Source organism: Anabrus simplex, chromosome 10 (genome assembly GCF_040414725.1).
Source record: "Anabrus simplex isolate iqAnaSimp1 chromosome 10, ASM4041472v1, whole genome shotgun sequence".
Taxonomy (NCBI): Eukaryota; Metazoa; Arthropoda; class Insecta; order Orthoptera; family Tettigoniidae; genus Anabrus; species Anabrus simplex.
In genome coordinates, this window is record NC_090274.1 from 3,087,657 (window position 1) to 3,106,348 (window position 18,692).

An 18,692-nucleotide genomic window follows, 5' to 3' on the forward strand; every position below is an offset into this window, starting at 1 on the left:
CAGGCCCAAAAAATGCTTTGTAAAATCATATGATTGCCTTTGTTCTAGAGTACGCATTTTTATACTATTTTAGACTCCAAACATTGGCTTTCGTTATGCCGTATTTTTTTCGGCTGTACAATTATTCTTTATTTCCGCGGGTTTGATGACCATTAACTTAAAATCGGCATCATAATACCGAAGAAAACCCGTTGAAAATTTGCCGGCAATACCTAATCCATGCGTCTCTACAATACGGCGATCCATCAGGAAAATATTCTTGCTGTTTATAAAACTGTTACGGTACTTTTACTCAGCGTCAGATATAACCGGATACCGCTACACACACGTCTCGCTTGCCGGGTTCGGCCAACTTCAACGGCAGACGATGTATAGGCCTAATTGCAGATGTTGAAGGTCAACGAACAAGTTTATTGCGCCACGTTATGGCCTTTCCGCCCTTGCGTTTTTTGTGCAGACACCGGTACCTCACAATTTCATTTTCGACTTCTTTAAAGCGTCCTTGTTGCGGACCACTGAATGCATTTTTTGTATCTTTGTCTTCACGTTGACGCTAAATATTGGCTTTAGTTAGGCCTATGCCATATTTTCTTGCGGTTGCACAATGATTCTACATTTCCAAGTGTTTAATAACCATTAACTTAAAATTGGCATCATAATATCGACGAGAACCCGTTGAAAATTTGCCGGCAATACCTGTTCCACGTATCTTTACAACTATCCATCACAAATTATTCTTGTTGTCTGTAGAATTTAATATTACGAAGAGTCAGGTACAGTAGACGCGTTATAACTCTGCCACTGAGTAGCCGTGGCCTTTCTAAGAATTCGCAGGCTCGTATGTTTCGATGTCTTTCTGCATATTTGAGAAACGTTTTTGTAGAGGCTAATAGAATATCATTCTCTCTTTACTATTTCCTGAGATCCAGTGACGTTACACACCGGCACTGTACAACCGGTTGTCGCGGCTAGCGATGTATAACAAAGAGTCAGTCGTTTATTGTCAACGAATTTTGTGTGTGTGTGTGTGCGCATGCGGGAGTGAAAAGAAGCAGCGTGAGTTTGCCAGTGGTATTCATTACTGTTCGGCTGCAAATGCAAGACGAGCCTTGATTTTTCGCATGAGATTCCGAGGGGGGGAAAAGAACGTCGTCTTGGATTCGGAGAAATACGGTATCACTCCAGAGTTTTCTTCTCCAAATGGCGTCACCTAACCTAACCATATATGTGCTATGAAAACATAATTGGAACGCATGTAGAGAAATGATCCTCCCTTAAATTTACATGTGAATAGCCTTTCCGAAATTTAACTAGACGCGAGAAAATATGAACTATTCTCTGAAATCAGTGATTTATTCTGCCATATCTTGAGGTATATCACATTCTTACTTAATTTCAGTACCAATAACATTAAAATTACGAGATTGTTTACTTCAGCCGTATTTATTATGAAAACTTGTTATCCTCTTTCATTTCAAATTTTCTTTAGAGAATAACAGTCGTCGGGTATTACTAATCGACTCCAACATCGCCTTCCAATGTCGACGAGAGAGCTCGCAAATGCACATAGTGAGAAAACTATACCGTACCAAATGTGTTCAATCGCATTTTGTGGCAAACGTTTGTTTCCTTATTCAAACAGCATCACCTATCCTAACTTAACCGTACTATACATATGATGAAAAGATACTTCAAGCGCCAGTGGAGAAATGATAACCTTCTCGCTATAAATTTACATTACAAACCATTATTCTCGTCATTATTCCGTATTGAAAAATAGCTAATCACAAATTTTATACAAGTTTATACAATTTTAATACCACCTCTTCAATACAAATTTATTCCACTATAGTGTGCTTAAATACACATAGTCGGGTTACAGTTCATCGCATAGCAAACTCATCTTCTCGCGGCTAGAGAGCAGCACCTACTAGCCACCTCGTAAATCTAGTACCAAGTGGACCGCTAGATGGCGTACAATCACCAAATCAGAGGAAAGGCAATACAATCTCGATGTTCAAACTCATGGTGACGCTACTAAGCATTACTGTGTGTGAAAAATTCTGCATCTAATCTTTCGGAACTTTGAGGTTTAAAAAAATATTTGAAAAACAGGTCGTCATCGTAACGATGTAAAGTTCAAACTGTTTGGGGTTTCAATTTTAAATTATAATGATTGTATTAATTTTACCTTCTTGATACAGCTATTTAAAGTTTCATGGACGTAAAAGAGTAAATTTATGTTGAGGAGCTCCTAACTAAGCTAATTTATGTACGAAGTGTCTGTGTAACCTAGTTGGTGGTTTAATTTCATTTTCCCTTATTTATCATAATAATTATATTTATTAATAAATATTTTCAAACCACCTTTTGAGAAAAAAAATTAGAAGAAAGCTTTTCTAATGAACTCCTTGGTACTTTCGAGTAGCCATTTTGATCATGGAGGTAGTCATCTGTTACACAGCCGTGTAATGGAATGCAAACGGTTGGGGGGGCGTTGCTCTGTTGTATCTGACATATGAGTATCAGCTAATTATTGGTGACACTTGACTTTCATCTGATGTGGAGATGATTTTTGGTGCGTGTTGATGACTTTTCTGCAGTGTTGAGTTACTTACTTAATTAAAGTAACGTTTGCAATTGTAATATTTGTTTATTTATCCTACTTGTGGATTTATTTGCATGTTTAATGGATTACTTCTCCCTGATTGCTGAAGTTGCGTGAAGTTGGTGCTTATAACTGTTTTCATGCACCATTTGGGTAACCGAGATAGTCCATTAGAGAAGTTTTCAGGTGGTATACTGTGGTTAGCGTTCGTACTGTAATAGTTGGTTTTAAGAGTTTTAAGTTTGAATTAATCTTCTATTTATCAATTGCTCAGAAATTTAACTTGTAGTTTTGGACAAGGTCGGAAGTCCATTTTAAATAATATACTTTTATTAAAGTTTTCTTTCAAAAATTTAATTGAGGATTTATTATTTCAGCCAATTAGTAATTAAACTTAGTTTTAATTGTCCACTTGGCCTCTTGTGCCCTTGCTTCTGCAAATCGCGACGGCCTTTTCCTTTGGATATCTGGTATGTATACTGGTTATTTATTATTTCTTATTTGCTTGTTATTACCCCAGGTCGTGGTAAACACTCTTACTTATTGATTTTACTGTGTCGTGAGAAGTACCCAAGAGAACAAAATTAACATTGTATAAACAGTATTTGATACTAATTGTAACATATGGACTTGAAACGCTGGTAACTAACATGAGACAAGATAGTAAGATCTACACAGTAGAAATGAAATTTTTAAGGACATCGGATAAAAAGACAAGAGATAGAATTCAAAATATTAAATTCAGAGAAGAGCCAAGTATAGAACCGTTAGTACAGAAGGTACAGAAAGCAAGAAGTTAACGGAAAGAGACCAGTTGGAAGACCGAGAAGGTGGATGGATCAGGTTTGAAAGGACATTAGAGATCCCGGATTGGATGTGGCGGAAGTAATGGAACAGGAAAAGCAGGAGGACAGAAAAGAGTGGGTTAACCACACCCGGGCGACTGGAGTGGGACATTGATGAGAGTAACAAACCGATTAAATAATAATTACATTATCAGTGTGTAACAAGCCACTGGAGACCACAGGTCTCTTATCCTCCTCGGGCCCCGTGTAACCTACAGGTGACATAGTTTCCCAATTTTTTCTCTTGGTCGCCAAGCAGTGCAGGCCGCTACTAATGATTCCAATACCATCTCAGAGAGTGCAGCATCGGCTACGCTGATTTTCAGACACTTATCTCGCCACAGTTGGTCACAATGAATGTTTACAAATGGAGTCCACAAGTTATTGGTGGAAATCGCATCACAGTGAAAGTAAGTACACTAATAATAGTTCTAGTATTCTGAAAAAGAGTAGTAATGATTCTACAAGTTCACTAGGAATCGGCAAAGTGTAACGAACAGTGGGTCTCACTTGAAGTAATATTTTATACAACGTTTGTTTCTTTTTTTGCCCTTGATTCCAATGCGATTCTGGAAATTGTCAATGGAGACGTGTCTGATATGTCGGACCTTTCTGACGTCGAGGATGAAAGAACTTTCGTCACTTTACATCCCCCCCCCCCCCCCGACGGGACACATGTTCAGGAGGAGGATGAAGGAGAAAATGATCAAGAAAGTGTCCAGTACGAGGGTATCTGGAAGAGGTCTGATGTATTTGAACCATTTCCCCCAGCATCTCCACCAGAACATGTACAAGAGCTGAAAATACTCCCTCCTCTCTCAAGATTCTACACATATGTTGGAAGCAACATATTTGCCACACTGACGGAGTTGACAAAGGGATTCGTTTGGATGCCACAGTAGAAGAGATGAGGAACATTTTTGCTGCCACCATTATTATGTCTTACTTGAAATATCCCTGTATATGAATGTATTGGGCCAGGAAGACCCCGGGTCCCACAGATTGCGGACAAAATATCAAGAGTAAGATATTTCGAGATAAAGAGCAACATGAAACTTGTAGATGACACAGAAGTGGATGCAAAAGAAAAATTGAGTGACAAGTATTGGAAGTTGTAACTACTGATTAAAAACATTCAGCAAGCTTCCTTAGATAGCCCATGAAGTGACAAACATTCCATTGATGAACAAATAGTACCATTCTGGGGGCAGGTAGTTATGCGCCAGTTTGTCAGAGGAAAGCCAAATCCATGTGGCCTGAAAAATTTTGTCTGTGCTGCTCCAGATGGGCTACCAGTTGACTTTCTTTTTTGTACGAAGGAAAGGGAGATAGTATTCTGAATGATGATGCATTTCACAATCTGGATATCGGTGCAAAAGTAGTCATTCGATTATGTAGATCTCTACCACCTGACTCGGCAGTATACATGGACAGATTTTTCACTTCACTTCATCTGTTGGATATTCTCCATTCTGAGTGTGAAGTACGAGGCATAGGAACCCTGCAAAAAACAAAAAAAACCAGGATACCGACTGATGACCTTCGAACTGATTCTGAAATGAGAAGGGCAGGAAGAGGAACCCATGATATGTTAGTGAGAGATTACGGTCAAGTAGCCATTGATAAATGGTATGACAACAAGTCTGTCATTTTAGCTTCCAGTGAAGTAGGGGCTGAGCCAGTGAGTCAGTGTCGTCGCTGGTGCAGGAAAACAAAAGAATATATTTTTGTAGAGTACACTCAGATTGTCCTCTCATACAATGAAAATATGGTAGGAGTGGATTTTTTAGATTGAGTTATAGAATTGTATCCAATTCTTGCTCGAACCAAGAAGTGGACCATACGATTGATGTTCCACCTGATTGATGTTCCACCTGATTGATGTTCCACCTGATTGATTTTGTTCTGGCTGCTTCGTGGATGGAATATAGACGAGCTGAAGCTGCAGAAAAAACACCCGAGAGGGAGAAGCTTGATTTTTTGGCCTTTCGAGTAGAGGTGGCTCACTCACTAATGAACTCGCAGTCACAAGTTGTGATGGAAGAGAAAGATGAAACAAACAGAACCACATTTGGAATGTTCCCCCAAAAAAGGAAGGCAACAACATCTCTGCCTTACGACAGCCTCCGCAAAAAGAATGCTGATCATCTGCTAGAAATCCCGGAAAATGTGAAACCTCTCAAAGTCTCTTATAGTGCATTGGCACTGTCGGTGGCTCCAAGTAGCCTCCACGGTATGCACTAGCCAGCGTCTTGGTGGGTGTGGCACACGGGGGCGAAATGCTGGTAACGAGGAATGAGTTAGCTGGGTAATTTATATTGGTATTATGTGAAACCTTCCTGCTGCTGTCTGCCAGGGTGTGACAGTCGTAAATGTAGGGTCACGTGTTCCACTTGTAGGATGTTCCTGAGTATGATCGGAACTGCTACAAAGTTTTCCATGAGTTATGATTTGTTATATTTGACTTGTGTACTTTTAGTGTGTTGACTCATTCAACCTAAATTTGTAATAAATTTGTATGAAAGTTTATTTTTCTCCATTTACTTTGAGGGATTTTAATACAGAGAACTGATGTTTAACTTTAGTGTATTTTAAAGTACCCAACATTGTATAAAGAAAATATCCTATACTTTTCCATCACAAACATTTAGACCCACTGTAACCTATAGGTATTGGGGCGGTAAATAGTTTCAAATTCTGTCTTTTTTTTTTTTTTTGTAAAACTGATATTTCTAGCATTCCAAAATTCTAAAATTTGTATTCAAAACATTTTTGCTTGGACCATGGGCCTGAGGAGGTTATACCAACATACCCTAAACAATCTCAGCTTCACCCTGTATACTGAGGAGTGGTGTTGCATGTGAGGCACAAGTCCTGGCCACTTGAATTCTCCAACACTCTGTAACTTCCTGTATCTCAGGCCCCTTGGAACCGCCCCTTCTCCTTCGTTCCGACAGAAAACTTCTCTCACCCTTGGTGAAAATTTTGTCCTATAATCCACCAGTATTTCTACGTTTGTTGTCTTAGTGGAAAAGCAGCAACTAAGCTTCTCTAATCCAGGAACACTTAGCGCCGGTTTCATCAACGTGCGTTAAACCTTAACCCCAAGTTTTAACTGTGAATTTGTCTATTCATTCTTTTTTTATCAAGGAGGATTAATTTTAACTCTAGATTAAGGCCGGAGTTAAGATAACCCCTCCTTTCACCTGGGTTAAACTGTTAACTCGAGACGAAAAGCAAAATTGCTGCCATAAATCATGCGTTTCGATGCAGAGTTGCTTTATTTAGATTTGTTAAATGGTGTTCCTAACAGAAATAGGCCTATAATAACAAGGAACGACTTTCAAAATCTATCTGAAGAGATATAGACTGTCAAAAACCGTTGTCAGTAAAGTCGTTGATGAAATTCACGAGAGGTTAGAATACACAACTGACTGAAACAGGCCTCCCTCTCCTATACTCAAGGTATTGACTGCATTAAGGTTTTATACCACAGGGTCATTTCATATAATGGCCGAAGACAACAAGGGTTATTTTCCTGTCAATTGAAAGTAATCAGAGATTCTAACCTCAAAATTCATTACATAGTTGCAAGGTGGCCTGTAACGTGGCGAATGTTATTAAATTCCCCTGTTATTTTTCCCTATGTGTCCTCCTTTCCTTTTAATTTTACACCATCAGTCTTCTTGCATTCTGTAATGCTTTGGTACTCGGTGCCTAATTCAATAAGTAATGGTTTTTCTAAAGCAGAAAAATTTGTGCCCATATTTCTCTTCTGAACTTCTTCCATTTTTTTTTTTCACTGCAATCAGTTCTACCACAATCACGAAACGACCACAGAACTGAGGAAGAAAACGAAATACTGCCCAAGAAATAAACAAAAGAACCACGCAAGAATTGTGTTCATAATCTCTGACTTTTAGTAACTGCCTCCTTGATCAGTAGGGCAGCTGTTTCCGGCTAGCGTTAATACAGCATTAGTTAACCCTCTGCCGAATTAGCTTGGTGAAACGCGTGACTAGTAAGAATATTTAACCCACGTTGATGAAATTGGGCCTTAATAGGACAAACACAATGACAGGTCAGTGTAGAAAGAGAAGACAAATTGATTTGACACCTGTTTTTTCCTTCCATTTCTTAAGCTAAGCTATTCTGCTTTCTTGTAATTAGTCTACATTGTAGAATCTAATGCAATCTATTTCTGCCCTTCAGGTGCCATCTTCTTGGAAAAATCCATCTGGAAAGTTCCATCTGGGACTCAAAAATGGATTCGACTTGTACCCATCGAAACTGCGGGAACGCATCGAGAAGGAGCGTAAGGAGAAGCTGTGGGACCCGCCCCAGAAGGAGGCTCTCGCTGATGCCACCCGCCGCCTGCAGGTTTGCATTTATTATCCTTGGAACCGAGCCTGTTTTTGTGTATGTTGCCTAACCAAGTATATACTTGTTGCAGGAGTATGAACGGAGTCTTCAAGCTGCTGGAACTCAAGCTAATGCTAGTAAACCTGGAGCAAAGGCAGATACAAAAGCAGTGAGTACAAAAAATGTGTTTGTAAGGGGTGATGCGTATCAGTCCCACACTATAACCAGAGATGCCAACTATTACGATTCAGTTTTAATAATTACTCATCATAATTACACCTTTACGAATGACACACCACAAATTACGATTTTTTAATTGATTTTTAAATGTTAGTGTATGAAGTATCCAAAAGGATACACAAGGAATGCCTTTGTAGCTTGAATTCTCAGAATATTATTTTCAGATTTCTCAGCAATCATTTACACCCCTGCCCTTTCCTGTCCCTCGTTTAAAAATATTTCAAGTTTTCACATGCCAAATGCACTGTGTGCTTCCAGTACTGGAAAAATAGCCACCTGTGAAGTGGTATATCTTGCGGAGTTGTCTTTATTCGTCGCATGATCTGACTTCCATGCAAGTATCTGAGTTCTTTTGTCTTTGTCGATTTTTGTCGCCAAATTTACATATATTGCTCTTCTAGGAAATATGCTAATCGTGTGTTACGAAATGTGAAAAGTTTGATATAATGAAGCAATTTCTTGTGCAGGATAATACACGCGGTGACGTTACTGTGACCAGTGACGCTAGTAAGAAACCAAAATTAGTTCAAAAATTTAGGAAGGAATACTCGAAAGAATGGCCCCCTGTTTACTGCATTCTTCAAAATCTCCTTCACACGTGTGTGTAGCTGTGGTTTTTCAGTTGCGATTGTCGTAAACACATGGCTAGTAAAATTCATATGGATACAGTTAGGCTGAGGGACACAAACAAGAAGATGAAAGCTCAGTAACACAACTTGCTTTTAGCCTGCAGTGGCCATGCGGGATGTTGGTTCAAGAAAATGTTTCCCAATTCGAAAATAGCTTCTTCAAAGTACAAGAATGGGAGCGCTAGTTAAAACTTGAGGGGAAGGTAACAGAGTTAATGAAGTCCCAGTCCTTTGCCCTGGCAACAGATGGCAGTGATGATATGAATGACAAAAAACTCTGCCAATTAGTTGTGACGCTTTTCCTTGGGGAATCTACGCAATTTTCAACAATAATTCTTAAATTTCGGGAATCTAGCGGCAATACCACCAAAATAATATTCATTGCTTTGGATGATTAACTGAAGAAGAAAGGGATTCCGTGGGATAACTGCATAGGTTTTGCATGTGATAATGCAATGCAAGTACTATGACTGGTGTTTCCAAAGGTGTGAGCTCCTTTATTTCTAAAGAAAATCCTGCAAGGCTGGGCTTGTCACCTTGTGCACTTAGCTGCTCAAAAGGGGTGCAGTGCTCCTGTAAATGTTAATGTTGAACAGTTTTTAATTGATATTTATTACTATTTCTTGAAGAGTTCAAAGAGGCAAAATGCTTTAAAGGTCTGCCAGGAAGTCTTTGCTGAAAAGCCTCACAAAATTTTGAAGTATGTTTCTACCAGGTGGTTATTTCTTCTAGGGTCTTAGAACAGTAGAACCCTTTAAAAATGCTCTACTGTGAATCAGATTCTGACAAGGCTATCTGAAAATTTCTGAAAGTTAAAGAACAATTTGAAAATCCATCTACTAAGCTTTACTTTTTGTTTCTCAGCTTTTCTTCCACTTTTCAACTCCTTAAATGTATTCCTCAAACAAGAGACACCACTTATTCATAAACTTCATTCAAAGTTAAATGAATTTTTCAGTGACCTTATTGTTCGCTTTGGGAGAGCATCCTCTGTTCCAGAGTCCAATAGTGATTTGCTTGATGTGAAATTTAGTTCTGCTAAGTTACAGAAAAGTGACAGTGAGTTGGTCATTGGGGCAAACATAAGGGCAGGTTCTCTAGATGAAACTACATTGGAAATTTTTTATTCCGATGTGAGACTGTTCTATACAAAAACATGCGAGTCGAGTACATTGTCAACAAATGGCCAATTAGGGATAAGTTTGCAATTTGATGGATTCCCTTTTGACAAGGATGAAAGGGCCGACAGATCACTGATGCTTCAGATATAAGGAAGTACCTTTCACTGAGTAAGCAGTGCTCCAGTGGAAAGAGGTTTTAGTTTGGTGAGGAAGGACAAGACTGAGCACTGAGCTGTTAGTGCAGAGGATGCACGTCACCAGTTACGTTTACAAAACAGGAACTACAAGCTGCTAGGGGGGCAACTATAGACCTCCACTCAGGTATGTACTGTTACTCTAGCAGGTAAGAATATGTTACATCTGGATGAATTGTGTGTTGTTCATTGGTTTTTGAATGATGGGTAATTTAGTGAGATTTAAAATTAAGAATTTCATTTTTAAGTCCATATTGAACCGAGAATAAGAGATGAGTAAAATTAAAAATCCACATTTTCAATACTAATATTAAACTATATAAGTTGTAACATTTACTTGGAACTTCAGCCAAATATGAGAACAGGCAATCGTAAATAAACATATCGTTATATCGATGCATATATAAACACTCTTAAAATGGGATTTATGATGCCCCTAAAAGTATCTAGAGAAAACTTCAAATAATCACAATTTCAAAATCTTGAAGTTGCGATTAGAATGACACTTAATTCTTTTCACTCAAGTTGAAAGTATTGAGTTCAACATAGAACTGTAAGATTCTCAAATAAATAAAAAGTCTTATCATAAATGAAATGTTATTCAAAGGTTGAACCACATATAGAATTTCTCTGTAAATATGACAGTCCCAATTAGAACGACACTTTAACATAACATAATTATTTAATTCAAGATGGAATCTGAGTTCTACTTAGAGAAGGAAGATTCTCAATTTAAATAAAAGGTCTTGTCACAGTTCATCAGAAGTACAAAGGATGAAATATGTATAAAGTTCCTTTATAACCATTAAAATTATAATAATTTTAATTATAATAATAATACAGAGAGTAGGCAAAAGTGTAACAAATCAAAGAAAGCATGCCAGAAGAGAAAGTAAAGAGTTTCACCTTGACACGGTATAAGCCCATATCAAGTCTATAATCTGATCCTTTCTAGCCAGAGACTTTGCAGCCCGACTATACCCTTTCATCTTTGTGTTCTTCGACAATAAGGTAAAGTTCTGCATTTCAGGAGGCGGATACCAAGCCAGGTGCTGCTATAACAACTGAGGAGAAGCTAATAAAGGAGGACCTGGAGGCCCAAGTGGAAGTCCTAAATTCACTGGAAAAGAAGTACAATGACGTTGGACCAGCGTACGACTGTGTGGTGTTCCATGACGGAGAAATGTGGCGGTGAGAATCATTTTGATATGTTTACCCCAAACCGCTTTTATTGGTCGATCATGTACGTGGGTAAATTTGCTTCATCTTCTCGTTTTCCTCCAGCGGCACACGTTGGCAACATCAAACTCCCGTGGTCGACTCTTATTTGTTCTCTGTGGATCGTTGTAATGGGCCTCAGGAATCTTTTCATTTTGACAGTCATCATGGCCTTTTCCTTTCTTTTACTGATTTTTAATTGTTTTATTTAGTATACAAAGTGCTGGCAGTGATCATCATTTTAAGAGGCAGTTACCATCCTCTCTTGACACTAATAAGGAGAGAAAAAGGAAATGAGATCCGAACCTCCAAAAAATAATATCTGAACAATTAAGAGGAGCGTGTTAACGTTGTGAAAATATAGGACTCCTTTGACTTTGCAAACCTAATACAGTAAAAGTCCATTATGGGGGAAATTCATAACAGCGATCCATTTACTTGCTATTGCGGGTTGTCGTTATATCCGATTTTTCATAAAAGTCTGAAAAGATACAGAAAAAAAATATTAAAATTGCTCTATGAAACATCAATCATTTTGTTTAAAACTTACATTTTTGTGGATGATTTTCATATGGCGGCTTATTCTTCTTTTCTAATCCTGCTAGTACAGTATGTGAACACGCATGTTTGTTTGTTCTTAAAAATTGACATATTTGATCTTTACAAAAAAAATTCATTAAAACACGGCCATTAGACACCCAAGAGAGGTTCTAGTAGGCCTAGAGTAAAATGGAACGTCAAAATTGATCAGCAGTCAGCCAGAAGGCGTCAAATTAAAATGCCTGCATATGGTAGCTGAAGCTATATCATCATCATCTAGTATTAAAATTAAGCAGTCATTTACTTCAGTCTTTTTTCTAATGTGGTAATAATAATTATAATAATTATCATATGGCCTCAGCTACCGTGTGCTGACATTTCAATTTGACGCCATCCGTCTGCTCGTCAATTTCGACGTTCCGTTCTACTCTAGGCCCCCACTAGATGGCAGACCGAGTAAACCAAAACTCTCTTGGGCGTCTATGGCTGAGATTTTAATGAATTTTGTCGGGTAAACACCAAATGTGTCACCAGAGATCTTTTACATGCCGACATCATACGACATGGCGTGTCAAATGGACTTTTTTCCGCCCTTCAAAAATCCGACTACCTCTGCCGGGTTTGAACCCGCTATCTTGGGATCCGGAGGCTGACACTCTACCGCTGATCCACAGAGGCAGCTTCTAATGTGGTAATAAGTTGTTATTCACACACTTATTATGAAAAAGTATTTTCCCTTTTGTTTGAAACATTAGTGTTTGTTTATACCATCGACTTCAATATTGTGTTTGAAGGTCAGCAAGAGCGCTTCTTAGTGAACTTACGGAGAAGTCAGTACAGAAGATGTATTCAGGATAAATACTGACTGAATACTATATCTTGGCTGAGGCTTTACTGCAGTGTATAAATGTCATAACAGAAAAAGTGACGTATGCTAAATCACTGATAATAATGAATCATTGAAAAGGTTCTCGAGAGTATCCAAAGGTTATTATAGAGATTAATATAGGAATTTTCGTGAGACTTAAAAGGAACTGTCATTACAACGGGGTTCTTGGTATGCATCGTACTTTCTGTAACGGACTTCTGCACTTTTATCATGGTTGGGAGGAAACAAGGGTTGATCGAGGTAGGTCAGATAGGAAAGATTAAGGTGAACATTCTTGCATAGGTAAATGGAACCAGTGTCAGATTCAGATAGAGACCCACCGAGCTCGATAGTTGCAGTCGCTTAAGTGCGGCCAGTATCCAGTGTTTGGGAGATAGTGGGTTCGAACCCCACTGTCGGCAGCCCTGAAGATGGTTTTCCGTGGTTTCCCATTTTCACACCAAGAAAATGCTGGGGCTGTACATTAATTAAAGCGACAGCCACTTCCCAGTCCTAGCCCTTTCCTGCCCAATCGTCGCCATGAGACCTATCTGTGTCGGTGCGACGTAAAGCCAATAGCAAAAAAAAAGATAGAGACCCGTGCTCCCATGGGATACCCTATTAGTTTCTCTTAAGACATAACATAAGGAAAGAAGTTAACATCCACGAAATATGGAACATTTGAAGAGTAGGAAGATGGGGAACATTCCTCAACCATGTTATTGATTGATTGTCTGGAAAATTCGAGTCACTGGATTGCGTGCCAGAAGCCTGTGTTGATATGGAGTGAGGGCGTATGATGCTATTGCTGGTGATTCAAGCGTTGGATGGGGACATATAGCCGTGAGTACAGCCCTTGGTGTTACGTGTACCGACACTGGGTTTCACCCTCTCCCTATTGTCGTCGTCATTGAGGTTACGGTTGCCAAAGGTCACACTAGTACACCTGAAACAATATTGTAGTTCATCAAACTAAGGAAAGTGTTCTTGCTATTGACCTTACTGGATTTTGGTGCTGGTCGCTAAAGAACTCGTTAATGTTGAGTTCGTCACAATGAGGTTTTCTGGCCAGAGCTTTCCTTATGGGAGAATAAATCGTTCAGGTGCCAAATATGTTAGCTTTAAAAATTTAATTAACAGAAATAGATCATGCGTTTTTGTAGGAAATTTTGTTAAGGACATGGCTAGCACGCAAAGCAGGATCTATAATTGTGTTATAAATTTATTAATAAATCAGATTTAAGTTCTCTGTGGAACCAAATTTTAAAAATCCCTTTCATTCTGAGCATCAAAACGTGCTTAAATATTGAAGGAATTGTCCTGATCTTTGCACAGGTGATCTTTATCGATATATTTTAGTATATCCCTTTAAAAAATATTTTGAAGCAAGTGTGAGTATGTTGTTGCTGGGCAGTTTTTGCTTTATAAGCTAAAGTAAAGACAAAGCTGATCTTCAGATGAAGAAACATTACTTCTCGGACAGCATGCGGTGGCCATGCCTTTTGATTTGTTCTATTCAATTCATAGTAAGTGGATGAATTAATGCTTTTCTATGGTTTCCCATGTTCACATCTGACCTTAATCAGGGCCACGGTATTTCCTTCCCAGTACTAATGCTATCCTTTCCCAGCAGTTGATGCGACGTTAAAGAAATAGAAGAGAACTGTTGTCTGGAGCAGTTTCCGACCACAGGCTGGGTCTCCTTGCCATCCACCACTGTCGTCCAGTTCCCTCCTTTTGACTGGATGCTCTTCTTTACTCCTTTCAGCCATCTGTCTCTCAGTCTTCCTCTAGGTCCCCTTCCCTTCAACTCCAACATCTTTCTTGGTGTCTTCTCTTTTCCCATTCTCTTAACATGTCCATACCACTGCACTTTTCCTGTAGGAGTACCTCATTTACCTTTTTCCGAACTCTCTCATTTCTTACTCTGTCCATTCTTCTTGACACCTTTGAAACTTCATTTCCATTGCTTGTATTCTATTTTTATTGCTTTCCTTCATCACCCACATTTCTGATCTGTACGTGCAGATTGGCACAAAATATGCCTTGTAGATAATTCCTTTACATCTCTGTTCCGTATCAACCTTCTACACTCTTAAAGAATGCATTTGCACATCTTCCTCTTTGATTGATTTCCGTCCTGTTTCCTCCATTTTCTTCAATTACATTTCCCAGGTATTTAAAGCTTTCAGCTCTTTTCAACTGCTCCCCTCCTAATGTCATGCTGTTATATGCTCGGTTCTTGTTTCATGTCGTCTCCAGCACTTTACTCTTTTGGGTTGAGAACTTAATTCTGTAAGATGACAACTTCCTCCCATACAATTTTTTTTACAGTTTTTTACATCGCACCGACACAGGTAGGTCTCGTGGCGACGTTGGAACAGAGAAGGCCTGGGAATGGAAAGGAAGTGGCCATGGCCCTGATTAAGGAACAGCCCCAGCATTTGCCTGATGTGAAAATGGGAAACCATGGAAAACCATCTTCAGGGCTGCCGACAATGGGGTTCGAACCCGCTATCTCCCTGATGCGAGCTCACAACCGCACGGCCCCATACATACTGCTGTTCCTGCACTTCACTCTCACTGTTTCCCCATATTAGTAGATCTGCAAACAACACTGCTTTCATTCTCCTCTCTTTAATGGTCTGTGCTACCTTCCATCACCACTATAAATAACGTATTTCCCGGCATAATCGTCGCCACCGCGTAATTGTCGCATCCTTTATTTTCAATACAAAAATCGGACTTCAGAAATTTAACCGTATAATCATCGCACGTCCAAATTTTGTTCACCAATCTGGTTAAAAGGTAAATGGAACTGCAATGTAAGTTGCACATGAATGCGCAGTTTAAATACGTATGTGGTTTATGGGCAATTTGGTAACAGAGTCACATTTGCGAGATGTTGCACAACGTATAAATAAATAATACCGGTATATGTACAGCGCATGGCTTACCGGTAGGCTATCGGCAGTTTGATAACGTGGTCGCAAGACAGTGTACAATTTATTCACTACCTACATATTATGAGTTCTTTTGAAATACGTAAGGCTGTAAGTTATCGCTTATCGGACACGTCACCAGGAAATACCAGTACCAACACACACTTGTCTTCTAGTAGACAAAAGGTCCGATAGAATTCTGCGTTATTACAACCACTTGCCCCCCGGCGCAACAGTCGCGAAGGACCTTGGCCTAGCAAGCAACCACTGCTCATCCCGAAGGCCTGCAGATTATGACGTGTTGTGTGGTCAGCACGACGAATCCTCATGGCCGTTATTCTTGGCTCCCTAGACCGGGGCCGCCATTTCACCGTCAGATAGCTCCTCAATTGTAATCGCGTAGGTTGAGTGGACCTCGATCCAGCCCTCAGATACTGGTAAAATTCCCGGCCGTAAATTGAACCTGGGTCCTCCGTGTAAGAGGCAGGCACGCTACCCCTACACCATGGGGCCGGCTCCTGCGTTATTGTGCGTGAAATAAAATCCAGGACGATAACGCAGATTTACACGGAATTATTCAGCTCACGGTCAGCCAAATTATTTACGATGTCTCAGTTGTCATCGCTAGACTCTTATCTTACTAGTACGTCATAAGTGTCCGGGCATGGGATGAAAACTTTTACCCAAGCAGTCAAGATAATTATTATCCAATGGTATTAAAGTTTTATTTTATAAACTCGTCAGTAATGTAATGTAAAATTATCAATAACTGGGAAGAAATATTAACCTAATTACCGTATGTTTAAAAGAAATTGAAAAAAATGAATGTTTGTTGCTGACGTCTCGGAACACGGTCAACTACAGTAGATCTACACCGCGCTGGCTAGAGGGATGTATGAAGTTGTCCGTGCTCCGGTTTGCGAGCTTTGCGCAAGCGCAGTAGTGTGTCGCAGCCAACGAGCTCAACTGATAACAAATTGCTGCCTAACAGTATTGGCTGCTCTGGAATGGACAGATCACAGGTGCATTCATTTGTTTGTGACTGACGTGATTACTGTAGACATGTGTGCGTGAGTTTGTGTTTGTAGAAATAATTTGTTTTAATAGTGAACGTGCATTTTAAATTTGTATCAAATACAATTTAGTTATAAATAATTTTTTTGAGTAATACAAATACTGGTATTAAAAATTCTTCATATAATGGTCGGACCCTACTATTTTTTTGAAAATTTTAGTATAAAATGTGCGACGATTATGCCGGGAAATGCGGTAGCGGAGGTGAGAGGCATTTCCTTGCTTTACACCATTTGTTAACTTAGACCATCCAGTTCTTTTGGTTCCAAGGATCTTTATATCACTATTTTTCCATACCAATGTCAATGATCGCCTAACCCCAAGCGAAAATAAGAGTATATCTGAGTGATAATCAATAATAGAAAATAAAATGATCAGCAAAATTATCCACACTGCCACACAGTTTGTATATGCCTTCTCTCTGTCCATGAAGGCCATCACCAAATTGCCCGACTCTTTGACTGAATGATCAGCGTACTGGCCTTCGGTTCAGAGGGGTCCCTGGTTCGATTCCCGGACGGGTCGGGGATTTTAACCTTCATTGGTTAATTCCAATGGCCCGGGGGCTGGCTGTTTGTGCTGACCCCAACATCCCTGCAACTCACACACCACATATAACACTATCCTCCACCACAGTAACACACAGTTACCTACACATGGCAAATGTCGCCCACCCTCATCGGAGGGTCTCCCTTACAAGGACTGCACTCGGCTAGAAATAGCCACACAAAATTTATTGATTATTTTATCACCAAATCTTCCCCATACTCATAGTGCTGTTCTTGTGGCTGCCTCACTATCTTGGCACAATGACACCTCAGGGTATACCACGGTAGCTCTAACATTTTCTTGTCTCCTTTCTTAAAGAGAACTGTAATTGCTTGAAACCACAAGCAGGATAAGTGTGGTTGTAAATACACACAACTGATGGCATTGGTACCAAAGTGCTGGTCTTGACTCTCCACCACTTTCAGAGAAAATCGCAGAGACCAGGAGAACCCTGCTGGACCGAAATAACACGAGGGCTTGCTGGCTCAGCTGATAGTAATGTGGATGATGATTTGTTTGTTTATATTGGTTCCTTTACCGAGTTATCTTGTGCCTCACCAGCTCTCTCTGCCTGTGGTAGCCCGCATGGCAGTTGCCTTTAATTGTTGTTGTATGTCAGTGAATGAGTGCTCTGTGATTTTAACAAGTGCTGTACATTGACCTAACTGTGTATTGAACTTGTAACTTCAGTGATAGCAAAGGATTGCTGAGGGAAAAAAAATTAAATTTTGAGAGAAAGAGGATTTTTAGAGCGTTTGATTACTTGAAGAAAGAGAACCCAGAACGTAGTTGATTGTCCCTGAACTTTGTAAGGTGACTGGTGTACAATCATTAGATAAAAGAGAAGAACAATAACAAGACTAGTTCGGTACAAAATTAGCTGGGGAGAAAAATATAATTATTTTGTTTCTTGTACCACATTACAGGAATTTCCCATATTTCTATTTCAAAATATCCTCGCTACAACTCGTATTTTACTTAAGGAAGTTAATGATGATAAAGATTTCCCAGATTTTAATATTTTACTTTATTTTCTAAAGAAATGGAATTTAGTTCGAAAAGGAATTAAGTAATAATGATCCCTACTACAGAGGATCCAGAAAGCAAGACTGATGTGGTTTGGCCATGTAAGAAGGAAGAGTGCAAGCAGCACTACAAGAAGGTTGCATTGTAAATTAGTGATATTATTAACAGGTGTGGCAAAAACCCAGTCCCCAACCCAAAGGATTTAATTATACGCTGTTATAATACCCAGTTCGGCCAGGAATCAACCCTGGGTCATGCACAGAGCATTTGATCAAGGAGCTGGACAATGATTATTGCTTAATGGAATATGAAATAAAATTAGAAGAATTTGCATCTCTTCTCATGGATCAGTATATATTAACCCTGCCTGTAGTTTAGCTCTCATAACAAAAAATCCATGGTCAGAATTGTTTATACAAAAGAAATCATGGTATTTCCCCAGTGATGGGGCGTTAGCGCACCATATTGGAAATGCC

General features: G+C 39.4%; 1 protein-coding gene across 2 annotated transcripts in view; it reads left to right on the plus strand.

The window, feature by feature from the left end:
* The window catches only part of TppII (Tripeptidyl-peptidase II), a 220,050-nt gene that overhangs the window by 17,615 nt on the left and 183,743 nt on the right, over positions 1-18,692 (plus strand). For both annotated transcript variants that reach the window (XM_068229478.1, XM_067154735.2), the window contains exons 3-5: positions 7,666-7,833; positions 7,907-7,984; positions 11,030-11,190. In XM_068229478.1, coding sequence (XP_068085579.1) covers positions 7,666-7,833; positions 7,907-7,984; positions 11,030-11,190 — 407 coding nt within the window. The remainder of the gene's footprint in view (positions 1-7,665; positions 7,834-7,906; positions 7,985-11,029; positions 11,191-18,692) is intronic.